Genomic DNA, 20,199 nt, shown 5'->3' with positions numbered 1-20,199 from the left:
ACCCGACCAGTACTCCGTACATTGACTCATCTGAAATTTATCAGAGGCTCATAGATCTAGCATCGTTTGCATACAGTTAGGCGAAGGGCACATGGTACGCCCAGGTCATTTCGTGAGCGATCAGTATTATGCCGAGCACAGGATTGGAGCCGGTAGATGCTCACACTGTTGCTCGACTACGTACCTACCTTAGGTAGACATCCATTCCCCCTCATACAACAAACGTATAGTGCAGAGAGCAACGGCAACGGCAATAGCAACAGCAACTTGGACACTATCTTCCTCGCCGAAATTGTTTGCCTTGGTTGGTCTGGCTAGCATGCAAACAAAACAGAGTGCGCTGGACGGTTTGCACAAGGCTGACCAGCTGTACCTGGTATTCTTGCATTATGCTTGCCCTCAAGCCCTGCTCCATGTCACTGAGCTCAACGTGTAATCAGGCACGACAGTGACTAGACCTGGGGAAGAGTGCCCATCATAGTAGGTAGTGAGGCTGCGACACTGTCTTCTGCTAGTAGTGATTGGTGACACGAACTCACCAAACAGCAGGCATCTGTCAGGTACAATCGCACGGTAGGCCAACACACGCAGCGCCCTAGTCCAGGCTGGGAAAGGTGTGGCCTGTGATTCTTCTCTGCTGTGCTGCTCTGAGTCTTGCGTCTTCACTGATGATGACGGTTCTTGTCGCTAGCACGGGATGGGTTGCACAGGATGTTATACAGCGGGTGACTTCCCCTCCCCGGTGGTTAATGTCAGTTGGCTTTTCCCATTCCGGGTAGTTGCCGCGGCTCTGTCACTGACTATTCGCCTGCTCCTTCCCGCTAGTGAAGTCCCACCGCAACTGCCACTAACTTGATTCCCAGCTAAACTAATTTTATTATTTTCTCAGCCTGCGACGCCCCCTTGGATCTTCCCTTTCTCTTTGTCTCCCATCAACCAAACCATCCTTCTTCTGACCACAACCCGAGCTCATCTTCAAACAAACCTCTGAATCTAGGGCACTCAGCTACCCTTTAAACCCCTCATCCAACTGATTTCCCAAGGCAGCCTCTAGCTACCTGAGTTATTTCCATTCACAAGTCCTGTCCCTCGCGGTCAACAACAACACTTGTGCCTCAGCCACAATGTCTTCTGCCGTCGACAACCTCGCCGAGAACCTCAAGAACGCCAGCATCGAGGACAACTCTGCTGCAAACAATGAAGCTGTCCTTGCTTCTGCTGCCGAAGGTCGTCGATTGTACATCGGGAATCTCGCTTATGCGACAACTGAGGTGGAACTCAAGCAGTTCTTTTCAGGCTACGATGTGTATGTTGCCACACGTCTGTTCTTTCTTTTCCACCACCCGCTAACCTGCACTTCTTCTCAGAGAGTCAACTTCCATCCCCGTCAACCCGCGGACCAACCGTCCTGTCGGCTATGCCTTCGTCGATCTGAAAACTGCTGAAGAGGCCGAGAAGGCTATCGAAAACCTGTCTGGCAAGGACATCCTTGAGCGCAAGGTTTCTGTTCAACTCGCTCGCAAGCCTGATCAGACTGCCACAGCTGAGGGCGCCGCTGAAGGTGCTGAAGGTGCCGAGCACAAGCGATCCTCGGGACGCGGTCGTGGAGGCCGTGGCCGTGGCCGTGGTGGACGTGCTCGCGGAGGTGCGAGAGCTGCCGTATGTCACACACGCAAAACGTCGGTATTGCAAACTATTACTGACACGTCACAGGACGGTGCTGCCACTACCGATTTCGCAGAGAACCCCCTTCCCTTGACCGACGTCACCGCCGATGCCAACAAGGCCAGTATCAACCCAGACGCCAAAGCCCGCACTCCCCGTCCCCCAAAGCAACGCGGACCACCGGAGGATGGAATCCCGTCCACGACCAAGGTCATGGTTGCCAACCTGCCATACGATCTCAGCGAGGAAAAGGTAAGGATCATCCATCCCGCCACAGACAATCAGAAACTAACATGAGGCCACAGCTCAAAGAACTTTTCGCCGACTACGAGCCGGTTTCCGCTAAGATTGCTCTTCGTCCCATTCCTCGATTCATGATCAAGAAGCTTCAAGCTCGCAACGAGCCTCGCAAGGGCCGCGGCTTCGGCTTTGTCACTCTTGGTTCCGAAGACTTGCAGAAGAAGGCCGTGGAGGAGATGAACGGCAAGCAGATTGAGGGTCGTGAGATTGCAGTCAAGGTCGCCATTGACAGCCCAGGAAAGGAGGACCATGACCATGAGCACGAGCACGAGCACGAGACTGCTGAGAGTGGCCAAGAGAACGGTACCAACGGTACCACGGAGGAGGTGGCTGCTGCTTAGATCGAAGCTCAGCGCAGTTCCCTCAGCAATCCAAGATGAAGGAGTCGATATTCTCTTAGCAAGGCATGCTCTTAGGGAGAAGGGAAGGCTTGACTGCTTTTTCCACCTTTCAAAAGGGTGGTGCCGGAGCTGAAGTATCGCACAGTCAAGAAGGTTGATGGATCAGCCAGACAACCGTATCTTTCTTGCCTACATGGCTGTATCTTCTAATACCCGAATATCATTCCTCGGTTCGAGCCTGTTTTGTTCTGTTCTGTTGTATCGTGATGGCTCAGCGCCCATTCCAACAATCTAGCACAGTGTACGGAGTATTCCGTGTGAAGCAGAAAGGAGGAGCGAGGCGACTTTGAGTAGCCTTGAGACGAGGTGGCTATAGCGTGACGCTGAGATGTATCCCCGCTCATTATGTAACAGGCAATGACTTGAGCAGGTCTAGTCATGAGGCCTGTGCTCATCTCGATGGTCTGAAACAACACTTTGAGCCGCAGTACGGAGTAAATGGATCTTATGATGCAGTGATTTTCCCAGCCTCGCGTGGCGGTGACAGCCTGCCGATAAGCGACAAATGCCGTGCAATGTGTGGCGTCCAAGTGCCCCGCCAAAACACCAACCACTTCGATTTCGACCGCTGCATCGCCGGGGATTGGAAAATAGAAAGGCAGGCTTCGAGCACTGTGCAAGTGCGGGCCTATCCTCCTGTTCTTCTATATTTCTGTGAGGTCTTTGCCTAGCAGATTTTCTGTCCTGTATTGCTGCTACGTGACCACCACCACCACTACCCTCTGCCAACTTCCAGTCAGCGATTTGAAGGGCGGGGCAGTCTTCATTGAGAACCTCACTCAACCTGAGTTGCAGAGTAGTCAGACTGCAGACACCTAACTCCCCGAGACAGGTGTTCTAGACCGCTGAACTTGGAGCGACTTGGTCTCAGCTTCTGCTATCGCACCTGGACCGCTAGACGATCTTTCCTCGAGAACAAGCGAATCCGCCGATCCAGACCGTTGCTCTACTCTCACCACATTGCATCATCCTACATGTCGCAAGACTTGTTCCCCGGTGCTCTCGCACATCCTCCTCCTTCCCGTCTATTGCCTTGCAACTCTCTTCACGATGGCTCTTCGTTGACCCTCCCTCCACCCGCACCGACAAGAGGCCACCAGCGTTCTCGAACTGCTACCGACTTGCCACCCTTGTTCGCCCGAGCGTCCTCCTCTTCACCAACAAGATCCTCCACATTCCTGCCATTTCTTCGCCCCCAAAGTACCCGATCGTTGTCTCCAGAAAGATTGCCTACCCTAGAAGCAGGCTCCATTTCCCAGCTCCCGTCCGAAGCACCAGTACCAAGGAAGTCGGGAGCGGTTGAGAAACTAGCAAGCTGGTTTGATGGTTCATCCGAGCCTGTCAATATCACCCTGATCCCGTCGCCTCGAAAGGAGAAGCTGGATCCTATCGATGAGACTGGGACAATGGAGAACTTATTTTCTGCCAGTCAGGATTCTCTAGACACATTTACGAGAAAGCCCAATAGACCGAGTCTGTCGGGCCCTGCTCCCCCCAACGCCTCGAGGTTTAGCTTCTTCCGTCGGTCAACAGTTGCACAACCTTCTCTAGACGGTATTGACTTGGACGAGCTGGCACACCTAGACATCCAAGACGCTCTCTTCCCACATGGTCACCCGGATGAGTTCTCACCTGCCGCATTCAAGAATCTGCAACTCAATGCTGAAGGGACATTGCGCCGGTTCCAACAAGCCTACTTGGATCAGCAAAAGTCGCTGAGGTCCGCCATATCCGACAAAAATGTCCAAGCCGATGAGCTGGAGGCCGCGCAAACGAGGAACGAGCATCTGAAACTTCAACTCCAGGAGATGGCAGAGAGAGCGGCAGAGCAGGAAAAGGCCATCGCAGACCTCAAAGCACAATTGGCAACACAGCGACCATCCCATGAATCGCGCCAAGCACCACACCATGGCATCAGATTGGTTGACCAGGACTGCGAGCTTGACTTGAGTTCTCATCCCAAATATCGCAGGAACCGTTCTTCTGATATTTCGACTTTGGCAGAGTCTGAAGCCGGTTCAGATGTAAGCTCGGTCGTGAGTGTGTTTTCGGAGGCTGTGTCTGCCGCACCGTCCCAGGCGACCTCGGTGTCAAGCGCCACCAACATGGGGTACACCAGAGACAACTGCCCCCGGTGTCACGGAGTCAGTGAATCGGAAGCATGGGACGTGGTTGGCATGATGAAACTGGAGTCGGCGGCATTAAAGCAACGCATCTCGCAACTGGAGAGTGCTCAGGATGATGCCTTGGATTTCCTGAGCGGACTCAGCTTGTCTTGAGCAAGGAGGATGTTGATGCAATATACGCCAGTTCCACCATAAAAGAGATACCCTGATGGCGTTGGCAGGCTCGCATTGTATAGCTTGAGCAGAATAATTGTGTATCTGTATATCCTATATCCTATGTCCTATATCTTACATACAATGCATTTTGAAGTCGACGGTTGTCACCTTGTGCTGTGATTCCCGGGATTGCATTTGATTGGCCCCTTTGCCCTGAGGCTCCGGCTCCTTAGGCTGCGCTGCGGCAGCACCGCCTCCTAAGCCCACCGCCCACTCTGATAGCCCAAGCCTCCTCAGCCCAGCCACCAAACCCGCCACCATCGAACTCTTGACTCTTGACGTGTATCCAATCACTCTGTGGAGTACTCTGACTCTATCCAGTTCCCGGCCTCCAGCTTTGCTTCGGTTCCTTCATATCTCCTTCCCAGACAATGAATGGGCCTGTTTGGACGTGTCTTTGATTCCGCATGCCGTGTCTCTGGCCAGTGAAGTTCATTCGTTTGTAGACCATGTTTGACCCGCACTAACGTTGCTTTCTGCTCAGCCCGTCGTTCTTTTCAACATCTTCCATTTGGATATGGCTGTCCTTACACTACCGTCCTATTCGACTAGACCGTCTTCTAAGACATGTCGTTCAGTGGGCGTACTCCAGAATCCCTTCTCCCGCGCTCCGACTCGAAGAATCCAGCGACAACATGTAGAGGAATCACCTCGACCGGACGACCATGTCGGCGAGCCCTAGCGGCGTCGCCCAGGAATTCCCCGGCTGCCTCGCCCAGTCGTGGGGCCGGAGTGCTTGCGGTGCTGCACGAACAAAATGCAGCTGCCTTCTATTGCTGGCAGCACAAAGACCAAGCCGAACAGCTGGCCGCGAAAGGTGCCCGGAGAACGAGTCTACATCCGCTCAAAGAAAAGTCCAGTATCGATACTCTGGTCGAGCGAGTTGGGATATTAGAACTCGATGACGAGCTTCCCGACCTGCGGAAGCGGCATCGTCGGCAGCAGCAGCAGCAGCCAGGCAGCCACCGCCCCCGTCGGCGAGATACACTACCGTCTGGCTGGAGTCAGATGCAAAGTCCTCTGATGACTGTACCAGAGGAGGCTATCCGCCGCAGACCACCACCAAAACCTCGAAGTCCGCCTCCACGATCCAGTTCCAACCGGTCGTGGGTCTGTTGCCTTCAGGTCAATGATGACGACGATGTCCTGCCTGCCCCAAGGGTGAGACCAGACAGGGCGAGGCAAGAAGCCGGCACAATACGGCCTGCAAGGCCAGAGATGAGGCAGTCACGCGATCGGGTATACACCAACCCTGTCCCACAGACCCAGGCGTTCAGCTCTACACGCCCAGGACCAACTGCAATACCATCAAGTCAGTCTCAAACGCAAACACTGCTCTCCATCATCCCCGCCCAGCTTTCTCCGCAGACCACTTCACTTCTGTTGGCCGAGTTGTCGCGACCGATCTCTTCGGCCGATGAGGCCGGGTATATCTACATATTCTGGCTGACTCCGGAGACGGAATCGTCCAAGCCGGATGACGAGACGGCTTCGTCACTGTTAGATGACGATGACGACGACGATGCGCTGCTGTTGACTGCACGCTCCCAGAGGACGAATCAAACGCTGACGCGCTACGCCTCCATCAGGCACCCTCGTTCGCACTCGCGGTCGCAGCGCACAATCACTTTGAAAATCGGCCGTGCAGCCAACGTCCACCGGCGAATGGCTCAATGGACCAAGCAGTGCGGCCAGAACATCTCGCTCATCCGCTACTATCCATACACGGCTTCATCGCCATCCAGTTCCAGGTCGAATCCCGTGCCGGCAAGAAAAGTCCCTCATGTCCATCGTGTCGAGAGGCTCATCCATCTCGAGCTGGCCGAGCGGCGGGTCGTCAAGTCCGAGTGCGCGCAATGTGGCCGTGAGCACAGAGAGTGGTTCGAGATCGAGGCGACCAGGACTGGCTTGAAAGGCGTGGATGAGGTCGTGAGACGCTGGGTGGCCTGGGCTGAACGGCAATAGCATGGCATCTTATGATGGCGCAGTTTGGGAGAAAGTAACAGCAGGCCACAGAATCACGAACAGAATCACGACGAGACGAGACGTACATCTTTGCGGCGTCCAGCCGAATTGGGCCAGCAATCTAAATCGCCACTAGATCAGGATCAGTATAATGGAAGAATATCCAAGTACATTATATACCCGGCGTTGATATGAGTGAGAAAGGCCGCCCGGGTCCGAACCATATGGGTTATAATTGATTATCTATCCGTACATGTGAATGACTTCATTAGCTCGCATTACCCGCGCTTTGTTCTGTTGTGGGATGAGTACAGCTCCCCCAAATATTGGTGGTCAGTCCTGTCTGTCCGGCTCGTTCACCAGATAGCTAACTTGGCAAATGGCCTATCTCGATCCCGCATTCGCCTCTCGCCGCATGTGCCCAAAATTCGGGGCTAGACTCAAGTACTCAAGAACTGCAAGAGGGAGAAGAATGACAACGAAACCCAGGAGGAAGCAACACTCATCGATGGGAGGTGCTCGAGTAACGCATTCATTGAAAATGCTCTCCAGAATGGCTTCCTCGACAACCCTCCCTCCGCGGGGCCAGCTGTAGCCATTGTCACCTCGTCGAGATCGAGTCACCGTTCCGAGAGTACAGAATGTGTCAAAGAACTTCATGCCCGCCATCAGGAACTCATCAAGATCGGTAGTTCATGCTGGAATGCACAGTGGCTGCCAATATTCCGTCGAAACGCACCCAGTCGTGGTAAATGACCTATCTTCCTAAAAGTCAGATTTTCTTAAGGGTAGTATAACGTTCTTACAATCGAGGCAATACTCGGACCTGTTCGAAGCTGAAGCGGCCTGGGAGGAACTTGCGACCTGAGTTGTGGACATAAGGATGCCAAGCCAATTAGGGACGGTAAGTGATATTTGGCACCTAGGGCATCGGGATAACCACTAAAATAACAGTCATTCATATCTAAAAGTAGTCAATTTTTCGTCAACAAATAACACAAAGGGGGTGTGGTCTAGTGGTATGACGTGTAAGGATTTCTCTCACCCTGCAACAACATAACAAATTACTCATCGTGGTATACAGTTCCTTAGCATCACAATCGTTTAACTACGATTGGAAAAGGTTCGGGGTTCGATTCCCCGCTCCTCCAGTTTTTTTTGGTTTTTCGATTTTTGGAATCATGTTTTCGGTATATGCCATTACTTAGTGCTCGGAGTGCACGGATAGAACACATGTTGCATTCGGATGCGCATACAGAATCCAATCAACATTTCGAGGAATTGGTGACCATATCGTGCTACGGTGGATCGGTGGATGAGGCAGCATTGCAGGCGGACGAGGCTGTCGCTAAGCTCAGGCTTCAGGTCTCGGCTGCAGAGAGGGCTAGGCGTGGGTGGTAGGGATGGTACAGGGGCAGATTCTTTTTGAGGTGCACTAACAAGCTGGATTCAGATTCGTTGCATTCACCATCCAGTTTTAAAAAACGCACGGGATGATCTCGGCTGTATGACTGAAAGCCCTCCCCAGTCCCAACATAGCTGTCTATGGCTTCTCTTTTTCTCTCTCCTCCAACAGCTTCGTCGCTTTCAGCCTCTCTAGGATATACTCTCCAGCCTTCAACGGCACAAAGAGACTTTCGCCCACCGAGCGCTCCGGCAGCGGGGCCACCTCGCCGTCGTAATTGATACTGAAGAAGAACGGCACCGAATACCGCTCCCCGGCGCCGGGCTTGCTCATCACCCGGTGGATGGTCGACTTGTACAAGCCGTTAGTCCAGCGCATCAGGAAGTCCGCCACGTTCACGGTCAGCGTGCCCGGGCGCACGGGGCAAGGGCGCCAGATGGGCTTGTTGTCCGACACGGCGGACGGCGGGAACAGGATCTCCAGGCCCGGGTTGGTGGATGACAGGAGCAGCGTGAAGCATTCGTAGTCGGTGTGGGCGCCGAGGCCGAGCTTGGCCGCTTCTTCATGACCATCGGTGTCGCCTTCGCCCTCGTCCGCGCCCTTCTTGCTCTCATCCTCCACCTCCACCTCCACCTCCACCGCCGGCTGGGCGGCGTAGTAAAGCAGCCGCGCGATGCCGCCGGGATGGGTCATCAGGCCGTCGAAATACGTCTCGTCCAGTCCCAGCGACAGCGCAAACAGCCGGAACAGGTGCCGCGCCAACTGCAACACTTGTCCATAGTAGGTAGCAATCGCGGCATGGAAGCCCGGCAGATCCTCTTCGGCGGGCCACACATTGCCGTTGGCGGTGGTGGTGGCCGTGGCGCCCGCGGCGCTGGGCCGGGACCCGTCCAGCTCGACATACGCGCCGTCTCCGCCGGTCGGGTCCAACGCCTCCTCGTAGCCCCAGTTAAAGCCCTCTTTCGTCTCCTGCTGCGGTGCCGCCCCGGCCATGTCGTCGGGATTGACATAGGTGTAGTCGTGCGGCTCGTAGCCGCGGAACAGGGCCGAGTGCTTGATGTGCATGGCCTGCTTTTTCGGCTCCGACAGCTCGTGGAAAAACCGCTCCGCCTGCTTCAGCACCCCGGCCATGGCGGCCGCGCTGACGCCGTGGTTGCTGATTTGGAAAAACCCCGTCGTCAGGCACGCCTCGCGGATCTGCGACGCCACCTGCTTGCGCGATTCGAGAGTCCCGTCGAATGAGGGCCCGATGTCGATCAGCGGCACCGACGGCAGCGCGGCCACGGCCACTCCGGGCGGTGGCTTGGTCAGCGCCCCGGCGAGACGGGAGCGCAGATGTCTCTGCGCGGCTGCCACTTCTTCGAGAATGCTTGGGGTCCCGCCCGGCGCTGTTGGTGGGGGAGGAACAGAGGAGGAAGAGGCGCCGCTGGCAGCGTGCATCGATAGAGGGTCGGGCACCGGCTGAGGACTCATTGTCGAGGTCGCCATGGCTGCGGGCTGATCTCTTGCCGGTCAAAAATGACGAGAGCAGAAGGAAGCAGACGGGCGAGAGGGGGCGACAGCCTGGGCACGCAGCTCAATGTTCGAGTCGTGGAGGTCGTGAGTCGTGAGTCGTGAGTCGTGAGTGGGGAGCAGGGAGTGAGTGGTGAGAAGGGAAGAATGGTCGAATGAGGCCCGACGCCCATGTCCTTCGGATTCATATACTGCCAGCTCCCCGGACTCTTTCGCCCCAGGCCTAGGGTCGCTATCATATCACCACCAATCCCTAAAGACGTTGATTGGATTCTGTACAGGCCACCTACAGGCCCCGTATCAGGTCCGCGGGTCCTTGGGCCCGGAGTACTCCGCCCGGCGACGAGGCTGAGTGAGATACGGATACAGTACGGAGTACAGCCATGGCAGAAGAGTCAGAGGACTGGATCCTGCAGTCTTGGCTGATCTATATCTATGAATATGGCTCAGCTAGCCACGCAATCAAGGGCAAAGACAAGACGGCTTGACTTGTATCAATCATGATTCATTTCATCATAATGCATCTACATCATCACGAAGAAACTGTCGGGCTGTGGTAATGCCCGTCCGACACCCCCGTTCAGGTCCTGACACGGCAGCTTTTACCCCTGCTTCGTTCACATGCGCATCCCAGAATGCCGGCTTCTCTTTTTCAGGTGGCCACCAGTCAAATAGCAGAAAGGCTTCTTCTGAGGTCCAAGGTCCTACTTCCCCCTTCGCAGGCTCGTATGTGACCCCCTGCGCGGGATCGTCAACTGCATGATCCGGCACAGTTGCGTCTGATACGCATCGATATAATTTTGTTGGACTCCTGGGTTTCGCTGGATTTCGCCGCGAGTTTATGTTGTCCAGTATTTTTAGAGGTGTCCGTCTATCGCCGACAGGAAGACAAGGAATCCGACCCATTTCCTCGGTATCCACAGCATCATTCTCGGAGAAGACGCGTCGGAATGTGCGTCCGGCAGTATCGTACGCTGGGCTTGCAACATCCGGCGGGCGAGTATCGTTTCCTTGATGAGTGTCTTCTTGAGTATTCGAATGCGTACTAAACGGCGAGGCAACTGTTTCTGAATAAGGGATCTGGCCTTGATTTACAGTTGGTGCGTCTTCAACGTTGAAGATATCTTCTTGCGACTCATGCTGTCTTTCTGAGCCCCGTGACAGACCAGTGCCAGAGAAGTCAGTGAAAAGGAAGCTCTCCTGCGTGGGTATCGGCTTCGGAGACGATAGTTTGTGTCCAGCGTTGTCTTCTGGTACGAAAAGTGGGCTGGAAGTAATATGGTTGCTCTGGTCAGATATCTGGGGCGAAGACGCGCAAGAGCTCGAGACCTGGATGGGCTCGTGGCGTTCATCATTTCCGTCGGATTCCGTTTCTTGATGTCGGATAAGCAATCCTGAACATTCACTTGATACGGCTTCAAGATCATTCATTCGATATATGCTCCGGCCGTTCGGAGTGTCAGCCGTACCTCTCATACTTACATCTCTTCTGAGAGGCAGCAAACACGTCAATTTGCACCTAGGCTTGGGTTGGCTTAGTAACAACCGCGCAGTCCCCAGCAGAGATGTTCGCGAGCTTGTAGTCACGGAAAGTGTTCCCGATTGCTGGTGTTTAGAGGCAGTATTGTTGTGTCTGCGAGAAACAGCTTTTGATGCTCCGCTCGTAAGAGAAATTTCCGCCTGATGTTTCCTGACAGTCCGAGGTGGGTTTGTAGATGCAGAGGTAGGCTTCGTCTTCTCCATAACATTCTTCACCACCTCACTTCGCATGGGTTGTGGACGGCCAATCCTTCCACGCGGTCGTTGTAGCTCCTCGTCAGATGAAATATCAAGCACTTCTTCGAAGTCAACTGGGGCCTCTCTCCCATGGATTGAGGGCGCATTTGTCTCGCTCAATTGGACCGGCTGCGGAAGGGGCGGTGGACGGGGCTTGGTCCCTTGGGTATCACCACTGATTTGATTCTCCTTGTCGCTGGATATTCTTCGCTTCTTCGCTGGCGGCTGGGCAGCCTCAGTGCGAGGCATTGGCTGCCGCTGTTCGTAAGGTGATTGTAAGGGCAATCTTGTCCGGCCAAGTCGACCTTGAGACGGGCCCAGAACCTCCAGCAACGACTTAGGCCTCTGAGTTCGGCTCTGAGTGAAGCCCGTTGAATGTGGGCGTGCTGTGACAGGTGCCGTCTGCCTGGGTTGCGGCCCTACCTTCTCGGGACGCTGTCTCTCGAGGATTGGAGCCAGATCAGTCTGGGTTTCTCCTAGTCGCTCACCAACTTCGACCTTGACTCCACGATCCAGCTGTATCTCGACCCCATCAGCAAACTCCTCCTCTTGCGTGTAGTGGAGGTCTCCAATGTAGTTCTTCGCATCATCGTAGACCATGACACGTCGATTGAAGGTGTGAAACCGAAGAGAGCCATCGTGCCATTTCTTGGCCTTCTTATGCAGATCGCGTGTATATAGGCAGCGGTATTCATGGACCGGGGCGGTATTCTGTGTCGGAGCAACAGTGAGGCTTGAAGTCCCTCGGGGGGTTGAGGTCACAGTAGTTGCCATTTTCACAACTACTGGAAGGAAGCGCAGGAGTCAGCGACATTGTGCTTGGTCGGCAGCTACTGTGTCAAAGACATGGACCTCTGCCGCATCCTAACGATGCAGCATGTGCATAAGAACGCATATGCATACCTACACACACGGAGTGAAGAGGGAAACGCGTGTCTGCCGAGTCGCTGTGCTCCGTCGTACCCGCACTGCAGCGCAGTTCTCCTTTCTACGGCGGCGCCTTGGGATCAAGCCGCAAAAGGACCGATCCGCTGCGCCGCTGTCCTGCTGCGGCACCTGCAGGATCGATATTCTCCTTGTTGTCTCCCCCAAGGCATTCGGAAATCAGGCTCCCAGACAATGGTCTGGCAGCTCGCCAAACGAGAAAACATTCAAACCTGAAACTCTTGGGACTAGGAAGTACCATGACCTCCACATTCACGTGATCGGCGTTGCGTGACGCGTCTTCTCTTGCATTGCGGAAAGCCCATGTTCCAGACTCCGCTTCTAGCCATTACCCAAGCAAGGCAAGGAAAGGAAAGGAAAGGAAGCAGAACTACACAGACACTGTACATCGAACTTTGAACTTTCTGCCTCCTTGACGGCCTTGTGCTACACAAACTCCTACCATTCACAGGGTCCAGAGTTCTACAGACCACTCGTACCATTGTACTTCCGTTGACATCCTGGATCTTTTGAAGAGACAGAATTAGGGCCGCTGTGCCGGCTCTGCCCTCGCCCAGCAGCCACCATGCATAGCGTCCAGCGACATTTTGGCAAATACATGAAGAGGAGCGCAGATGAGCAACATGTCTCACTCCTTCTCAAGGATTTTGAGGAAGCAGATCGGCTGTTGACAAAGGTATGTTGACATGCTGCCGCACCCCCGAGGCTGTACTCGGACCACTGACCCGAAAAGATCATCGAGGCGTCCAAAGCATGGAGAGAAGCGTGGATTTCCATCCTATCCCATCAACACCGTGTCTTTGAAGAATTCGAAACCCTCTATACCCCGATTATCGGAGCGGGCGACGACTACCAGGGCCACGTCCCAGCCCAAACTCCGGAACACATCCTCCGTCGGGCGAACAGAATCAAATTGGAATATGCGGACTTGAAGAGAGATCTCACGGATGACTTGGCTCAAGTGGATGACAGGTTGATCAAACCGGCCCAAGATGCCAAAGACAGCCTCCAGACGATGCGGAAAACGATCAAGAAGAGGGAGGACCGCAAGCTAGACTTCGAGAGATACCAAAACAGGGCGGATTCGGCTCTCAAGAAGACAAAACGCTCCGAGAGAGACAATGCGGTTCTGGCAAAGGCCCAATCTGACCTTGCAGCTGCCACTGAGGCGTACTCTGCCGCTGACGAACACTTGAGAAATTGTCTTCCTCGTCTCCTGACGTCCGTCTTCTCGCTCCTCCCGCACTTTCTAGGCGCTCAGGTTCAGATCCAGAATAGCCTGCTTGGGCATTACTACACCATGCTGCATGGGTACTGTACGGAGGAAGGCTTCCCTTCTCCGAGTCCCCCAATGGACGAAGTCATCAGACTGTGGGACGATGCCTTTAAGCCTGTGCAACGAGAGGCCGAGTCGTTGGTGCTTCTGGCCAATGGAAAAGCCGTCAGGGCACCCATGAACCAAGAAAACACTCAGAATCCCGTCAATGGGTATCGACGACCCAGTGCTAACTCCTCCTTCAGTCGTACACAGTCTGTCTCGCCTGCACGGGCCCTACCTCCTTCTCCATCTCATGACATGAAGCCGAAGATCGCCGCATCACCGGGGAATTCCCTACTGAGCCCTGTGACGCCTCAGGATATCCTGCCCAGTCCTTCACCACAATCGGTCTATCAAACTCCCATGTCTTACTCGCCCGCTGCTCCCAACACGGACTACTTTTCTCGAGACCGGCAACCCTCCACCGCCTCGGCCGTCTCTACTGCAACCGCGGCATTGGTTGCCCAGAAAAAGCGGCCTCCGCCGCCGCCTCCACGGCAACCTTCCCAGCAAGCGCTATTTGTGACGGCTCTGTACGACTTTCAAGGCCAAGGTGAAGGAGATCTCGTGTTCCGCGAAGGCGACCGAATCAAAGTGCTCAAAAAGACGGAGAGCACGGATGATTGGTGGCAAGGCGAGCTGAGAGGGGTGAAGGGGGCATTTCCCGCCAATTATTGTCAGTGACAGTCATTGCAGCAGTCAACAAGCTAAACGTTGTGGGAGCGTGAGGCCGACTAAAGACCAGATCAGAATTCAACATGTCTTTGAATTAATCCAAGGGTGGATGAGGTAAATCAAGAGCAGGGTAAGATTTGCCCAAAGGTCAAGAGCGAGCATTAAGTGAAAGCATAGAATGATTTGATTGATTACGCCAACAAAGCAAGGCGTTGTGTGGCGTACTAGTACTGCAGGTTGAGGACGAGAGTTGGCTGGGATGTGAAGAGATATGCCCCCAAATAAAGATATACCCCAAATCACGGAAAATCGTTGAACCTGAGCTTCACTTGGAAATGTCTTAGGTGTCATCCTGCATGACTCTTCCATTCCGCGTTGCGTACGGAGTACTCGTTGGGCTCAAAAGAGCGGCAAGCCAGGGGCGGGCGAAAACGACACTCAGTTTAACCGGTCTCATCTAAAACTCCGAAGGGCTCCAAGCACTTCCTCGGCTTGCGATGTTTCTTGGCCGGCACGGCCTCCGCTGTACCTTATGTACCTAAGACGGCGCGGTCCGTCCTGGGCGGTCGCGGGTTCCCAATTAGCAGTACTACATATTAGGTACATGTACCTTAGGTATGATATTGTGACACCGCAGTGGCAGGCAAGGCAGACCAGGGCGGAACGGGCTTGGCATTCACCGCCACCGCCCGGCTCTACGGCGGAGTATATGTTAGATATCCTACTACCTGGGCACCGGTCGACCCGGAGAGGAGACAGTTGCAGTGCGTGAACGTCGCCCTGCCTTTTGGAAGTGGCAGCCGGACCCATCACTACGAGATTCTCATGAGATAGAGACAGAACTGGAACTGCAGGCCTCCTAAGCCTGCACGGCGCCGTACTGTAGAACTGGGCTTAGGCGCGTGTTAAAGGTGTGCGGCATACTCCGTCCGGAGGGTGGAGTCGATTGAGCGAGAAAAAAAACTTCCCTTCGTGGACGGGGATATTGTAATGTCATAAAATCATCGCCGTCTGCCACTGGCCACTCTTGGAGTTCTACGTTACTAAGTACACGAGACGAGCGACGAATCCCAAGACGACCTTTGACGTTTTGGACTCTTTTTCCTTTTTCCCTGTCCCCGACCTATAGAGAGAAAGAAAGCATGGCCAACCAGGACTCGGCTCTTCAAGGACAAGGCGGCGCGGCGGCGGCGGCCAAGCCCGAGATCAGCGTGACCGGGCTGAGCTACAAGTTCGTGGACGGCTCACTGGGGCTGCGCGACGTGTCGCTGGAACTGCCGGCGGGCAGCCGGACGTTGCTGATCGGGGCGAACGGGGCGGGCAAGACGACGCTGCTGCGGCTGCTGTCGGGCAAGCGACTGGCGCCGTCGCAGACGATCCGGATTGCCGGGGTCGACCCGTTCTCCGCGGGGCTGGAGGGGGTGACGTACCTGGGGCTGGAGTGGGTGCTGAACCCGATTGTGCGGACGGACATTGCGGTGCCGGTGCTGCTGGACTCGGTGGGCGGGTCGTTCTACCCGGCGCGACGTGACGAGCTGGTGCGCATCCTGGACATCGACCTGAGCTGGCGCATGCACGCGGTCAGCGACGGCGAGCGGCGCCGCGTGCAGCTGGCCATGGGGCTGATCCGGCCCTGGGACGTGCTGCTGCTCGACGAGATCACCGTCGACCTCGACCTGCTCAGCCGCTCCAACTTCCTCGCCTGGCTGCGCGGCGAGACCGAGCGTCGCGGCGCCACCATCGTCTACGCCACCCACATCCTCGACAACCTGGTCGGCTGGCCCACCCACCTCGCCCACATGCACCTCGGCCGCCTCAAGGAATGGGGGCCCATGGCCAAGTACGATGCCGAAACCGACTGCTACACCAACAGCGGCAACAGCAAGCTCGGCGAGCTGGTCCTCAAGTGGTTGAAGGAGGACCTGCACGAGCGCGGCCCGCGCAACCAGATCCAGAACCAGAACCGGCCCGGCCAGGGAAAGACTTACGAGAGTCTCGAGGGCTTGGGCGGCTATGGCCTCGAGAAGAAGGCCGAGGACGACCAGTAGGGCTCAGGGGCCACCCCATCGCCCATCGTGGGACGCCCGTCATGGAACCAGGGCGGCGTTTGCTTGTTTGTTTTCCTATTCGGCTTCTGGCATGGGTCGGTGCATGTGGTGGGCTAGGGCATACTTAACATCTCGTTTGAGGCATACATTCTCATTGCATTAGATACCCCGTCTGATCTTCAACAGAGATCACGAGCAACTGGCATCGGAACCGACGGCGGCATCGGCGGCAGCATCAGAATCAGCATCCCGCCGTGCTGAGCAAATGTGGTCTTAACACCATAACCGTGTCTGGACTCTCCGTACATGTTTCACTCTCACGTGCTACGGCTTTAGAATTAGAGCTCGTCCAGAATCAATATGTATCATTTGTTTGGCTCTGATTTCAAGTCGATCTTCAATATCCGCACTGAGCTGTCCTCTGACGCCACGGCCAGCTGACCTTCCCCATGGTGTTCTCTGGTCCCGGTCCCCGTCTCCGTCACCGGACGCCACGCCAACTGGTGCACCGCCTTTGACGGACAGAAACGACGGTCCACCTCGATGCTTTCCCGGACTTCGGGCCCATCAGCGGTGCAGTAGACCCGGTGAAGTGAGATACTCCCGTCGTCCCCGCCGACCGCCAGGACTGAGCCGTTGTCACCATCGTACAGGGCAGAAATGGACGTGACTGCGGATTTGCGGGCAATCGAGACCTTGCACGTGAACTCGACCCCATCTGGCCCTGACTGTTCCGACCACAGTTTGACGACTTTGTCCCTCCCTGCTGTTGCAAACATCAACCGGTGGCGGTTTCCAAGCCAGGCACCATCCAGAATCATCCGACCATGCGCCTTCGGGTGGATTGCCAACAACTTCCAGCTCCGTGGGTCACCATCGTCTTCTCCTTGTCTGAATACTGCCCATTGCCGATCTCGACTCACGCTCAGTAAATGGCCGGGTGGATGAGAAGAAAACGCGAGCCGAGTGACCGTGAGAGAGTGTGCGCTCAGCGGCGGCTTGATCTCATGCCAGTCGTTCGTGTCGTAGAGCCGGATCACGGCGTGGTCGATTGAGCTCGCCTTGCACGCAGTAGCCAAAACACCCCCATCAACCGGTGTCGCGGCTGCCGAAATCTCATACCCATGCCCGTACAGCTTTTCATGCTCCGGCCACAGTGTATGTCGGGACAGAAGGTCCTCTGTAGGAGGCTCTTGGATATCTAGTAACGACGACCCCGATCCGTGAGATGTTGTGTCCGAATCAAGCTGCTCCGCCGTCACATTCTGAGTAACATCCTCATTATCATCCATCGCCTTGTTCGACAGGCCCAGAACGGGGATGGCAGCCGTGTCCGGTAACTGCGATTGTTCCGGCGGCAGCGGGATTTGACATAGACGGTGTAGCATCTTTGCTATATCCTTCGGCTCGTTGAACACGCGGAGCAATTTCTCGTCTGCTCCGGACGAGAACTGGTAGGGAGATGTGCTGACGACGCAGTTGAGATCGTATCCATGGATCTGGGGCCGGGAAAATTCATGCCAGCTCCGTTTCGTGCCTCTTTGCCACTCCGCATGTAGCCTTGTCGTCTGATCCGAGCTGGTGGAGAGTAGATAGCCTCCGTCTGGCGCCCAACAGACTCCATTGGCAGAACTGACATGCCCACTAATGGCATGTCGTTGTGTCCAAAATTGCGTTTGTTCGGAATACTGCCACAGGCGCCAACTGCCGGTCCGCCCTAGGCTAGTGACCATTCCGCCATCGGGACTCCATAGTCCGGTCCAAAAGCCCCCGGATGAACCGGTGGCTGTCGTTGCTCCTTTTTGACCACTAATCTGGCCCAGCCGAGATATACTGATCCAGATGCCGGAAGCTGGGTCGGCTTCCCAGATTGAAAGAGAGCCGTCCGCTGAGGCCGTGAGTAGCTGAGGGCTCGAGGCGTGGGGACGCCATGCAGCCATGTAGACCCAGTCTTCGTGGCCGAGTAGAAGTGCGTCGAAGGTGATGGAGTACTTTGAGTAAGAAGTAGACACAGTCTGGACCTTTGCCGTCAATGTGTCCCCCGTGCCTGCTGAAACGGTCGGGCCGACGGGTCTCTGTGCGAGCACGGCGTCACCCGGCTGGAAGCGCCAGAGGCGCACGTATTTGTCCTGACTTGCAGATGCCAGCCAGAAGCCACCCTCTGGATGTGGCGTCAAGGCCAGAGACCTGACCCATGCTTCGTGTCCTCTTAGAGCTGCGCATAGTCTGACTCTTGTTTGAGGAGTGGACGAGGACGACAATCCTTCGATCCCGTACACCTGGATGTCATTCCTAGTCCCCCCTACCACCAGGAAAGCCGAGTCGGTAGCGCTAGAAGGAAAGAGACCGGCAGCCAAAGCCAAGGGTATGAATCTGGGGGTCAGCGGAATTGTTGCGCCTAGTTCAAGCTTCTCCTGGCCGATCCACCATAGTTTTAGATTCCCATCCGCACCTCCAGTCACGAAGGCGTTGCCCCGGTCGAAAGTGGCGATGGCATTGACCGTCCCATCGTGGGCCTTGGCCCTGTCCAGCAGAGTCCAGCTCTGAGAAGGACCGTGGCCGTGGAACTCGAACACCAGGAGGTCGCCACTTGCAGAACCCGTCACGAGGTGGCATGGTAAGAACTTGACCGCTGTGACCTTTGAAGAATGCCCCGATAGCAAGGCGTGGATTCCGCGGCCAGTATCGTGCAACGGCTCCCAGATGGCGACGTTCTGGTCAGCGCCGAAGGCCAAGAGGCCCGAGGACGAGGACGCCGACCAGTCGGCGGCTGCGCTGTGTCTGTTGCCACCGACGCTGAGATATTCGGGCACAATATCAGCAGGCATTGGAATTGGAACGAGAGAAGAGGAGGACGCGCTGGCGAACAGAGGAGAAGGCCAGGAATGCAGGTACAGCGACAACGTGAAATCACCCGCTCAAAATAGCCTCGCCATGCCGGCCAAGATATTTTTGGATACTCTGGAGTCTGTTCTAGTAGAGCAATTACATGTATCAGTATTTTCGCCGCGCCAGACTCTGATTGGCCGACCAGACAGGAGCCTTCCAGCCCCAGCCTTGTGCTGCAAAACTTCATCAACCTCTCAACCTCTCAACCTCTCAACCTCAGGTGTATCATCATCCCGCTCCTACTCTGCAGATTCCATTCCTGTTCCTGTTCCTCCACCATCCCGACACCACGCAGGTACAAACGAGGTTGTCTACCGGAGCTTGCGACGGCGTGAACCTTGAACCTTGAGCCTACGCCGCCGCCACATCTATCGTCGCCCGCAGCCGGAGACAGATAGTAATCATATTTGTCGCGCTCTGCTCTTGTCGTGATGTCCGACACCGTCACAATTACAGTCGAATTCTCGTAAGCGAAGCTGATCTCGCGTGTCTGGCCACTTCTGACGGTGAAAGGGGCGGCTTGGAGATGCTGTTCGATCATGTCACCAAGCACGAGCTGACACTTTCAAAACACGCCGCCGACACCGACGGGAAAGCGCCCACGGTCGGCTACCTGGTCAAGTACATCTGTGACCAGCTGATGAAGGATTCTCGGAAGGAACTCTTCGTCCTGGATGGAGCAGTGTATGTGCCCACCCCCTCGCCGCGGATCAAAGACTAACACTAACACTGCCGTCTCAAGCCGACCTGGTATTCTTGTTCTTATCAACGACTCTGACTGGGAGCTTGAAGGCGAGCATGAATATGAACTCCAAAATCGTGACAACATCCTATTCGTCTCGACTCTGCACGGTGGCTGAGACTCTTCAATCACTACGATCTAAGCAGCAGCAATGGGCCAGATACTAGGTATCGAGTGCGACCAGATAGATTCCTGACATTGCGCACATCCGCCCCC

General features: G+C 55.4%; 9 protein-coding genes across 9 annotated transcripts; 6 read left to right on the top strand and 3 right to left on the bottom strand.

Moving 5' to 3' along the window:
- Positions 1-1,124: 1,124 nt before the first annotated feature.
- Positions 1,125-2,306, top strand: A1O3_07933 (uncharacterized protein; the record flags this gene model as incomplete). The annotated part of the gene is made up of 4 exons (XM_007738037.1): positions 1,125-1,306; positions 1,368-1,659; positions 1,714-1,917; positions 1,971-2,306. 4 exons carry the CDS (start codon positions 1,125-1,127, stop codon positions 2,304-2,306), a joined length of 1,014 nt encoding a protein of 337 aa, XP_007736227.1.
- A 1,034-nt stretch (positions 2,307-3,340) lies between these two features.
- A1O3_07932 (uncharacterized protein) lies at positions 3,341-4,645 on the top strand (the record flags this gene model as incomplete). The annotated part of the gene is made up of 1 exon (XM_007738036.1): positions 3,341-4,645. The coding sequence occupies one exon, from the start codon at positions 3,341-3,343 to the stop codon at positions 4,643-4,645; it is 1,305 nt and encodes a 434-aa protein (XP_007736226.1).
- Positions 4,646-5,275: 630 nt separating this feature from the next.
- On the top strand, positions 5,276-6,673 carry A1O3_07931 (uncharacterized protein; the record flags this gene model as incomplete). The annotated part of the gene is made up of 1 exon (XM_007738035.1): positions 5,276-6,673. The coding sequence occupies one exon, from the start codon at positions 5,276-5,278 to the stop codon at positions 6,671-6,673; it is 1,398 nt and encodes a 465-aa protein (XP_007736225.1).
- A 1,543-nt stretch (positions 6,674-8,216) lies between these two features.
- A1O3_07929 (uncharacterized protein) lies at positions 8,217-9,566 on the bottom strand (the record flags this gene model as incomplete). The annotated part of the gene is made up of 1 exon (XM_007738034.1): positions 8,217-9,566. One exon carries the CDS (start codon positions 9,564-9,566, stop codon positions 8,217-8,219), a length of 1,350 nt encoding a protein of 449 aa, XP_007736224.1.
- Positions 9,567-11,703: 2,137 nt separating this feature from the next.
- A1O3_07928 (uncharacterized protein) lies at positions 11,704-12,140 on the bottom strand (the record flags this gene model as incomplete). The annotated part of the gene is made up of 2 exons (XM_007738033.1): positions 11,704-11,801; positions 11,855-12,140. 2 exons carry the CDS (start codon positions 12,138-12,140, stop codon positions 11,704-11,706), a joined length of 384 nt encoding a protein of 127 aa, XP_007736223.1.
- A 736-nt stretch (positions 12,141-12,876) lies between these two features.
- A1O3_07927 (uncharacterized protein) lies at positions 12,877-14,313 on the top strand (the record flags this gene model as incomplete). The annotated part of the gene is made up of 2 exons (XM_007738032.1): positions 12,877-12,987; positions 13,045-14,313. The coding sequence occupies 2 exons, from the start codon at positions 12,877-12,879 to the stop codon at positions 14,311-14,313; spliced, it is 1,380 nt and encodes a 459-aa protein (XP_007736222.1).
- Positions 14,314-15,446: 1,133 nt separating this feature from the next.
- Positions 15,447-16,352, top strand: A1O3_07926 (ATPase; the record flags this gene model as incomplete). The annotated part of the gene is made up of 1 exon (XM_007738031.1): positions 15,447-16,352. One exon carries the CDS (start codon positions 15,447-15,449, stop codon positions 16,350-16,352), a length of 906 nt encoding a protein of 301 aa, XP_007736221.1.
- Positions 16,353-16,717: 365 nt separating this feature from the next.
- Positions 16,718-19,180, bottom strand: A1O3_07925 (uncharacterized protein; the record flags this gene model as incomplete). Its single annotated transcript, XM_007738030.1, has 1 exon — positions 16,718-19,180. The coding sequence occupies one exon, from the start codon at positions 19,178-19,180 to the stop codon at positions 16,718-16,720; it is 2,463 nt and encodes an 820-aa protein (XP_007736220.1).
- Positions 19,181-19,672: 492 nt separating this feature from the next.
- On the top strand, positions 19,673-20,101 carry A1O3_07924 (ubiquitin-like modifier 1; the record flags this gene model as incomplete). The annotated part of the gene is made up of 3 exons (XM_007738029.1): positions 19,673-19,707; positions 19,755-19,925; positions 19,984-20,101. The coding sequence occupies 3 exons, from the start codon at positions 19,673-19,675 to the stop codon at positions 20,099-20,101; spliced, it is 324 nt and encodes a 107-aa protein (XP_007736219.1).
- Between the last annotated feature and the right edge of the window lie 98 nt (positions 20,102-20,199).

Source organism: Capronia epimyces, assembly GCF_000585565.1.
Source record: "Capronia epimyces CBS 606.96 chromosome Unknown aczIQ-supercont1.7, whole genome shotgun sequence".
Taxonomy (NCBI): domain Eukaryota; kingdom Fungi; phylum Ascomycota; class Eurotiomycetes; order Chaetothyriales; family Herpotrichiellaceae; genus Capronia; species Capronia epimyces.
The sequence above is the reverse complement of the archived record's forward strand: the minus strand, read 5'-3'. Positions and strand labels throughout refer to the sequence as shown.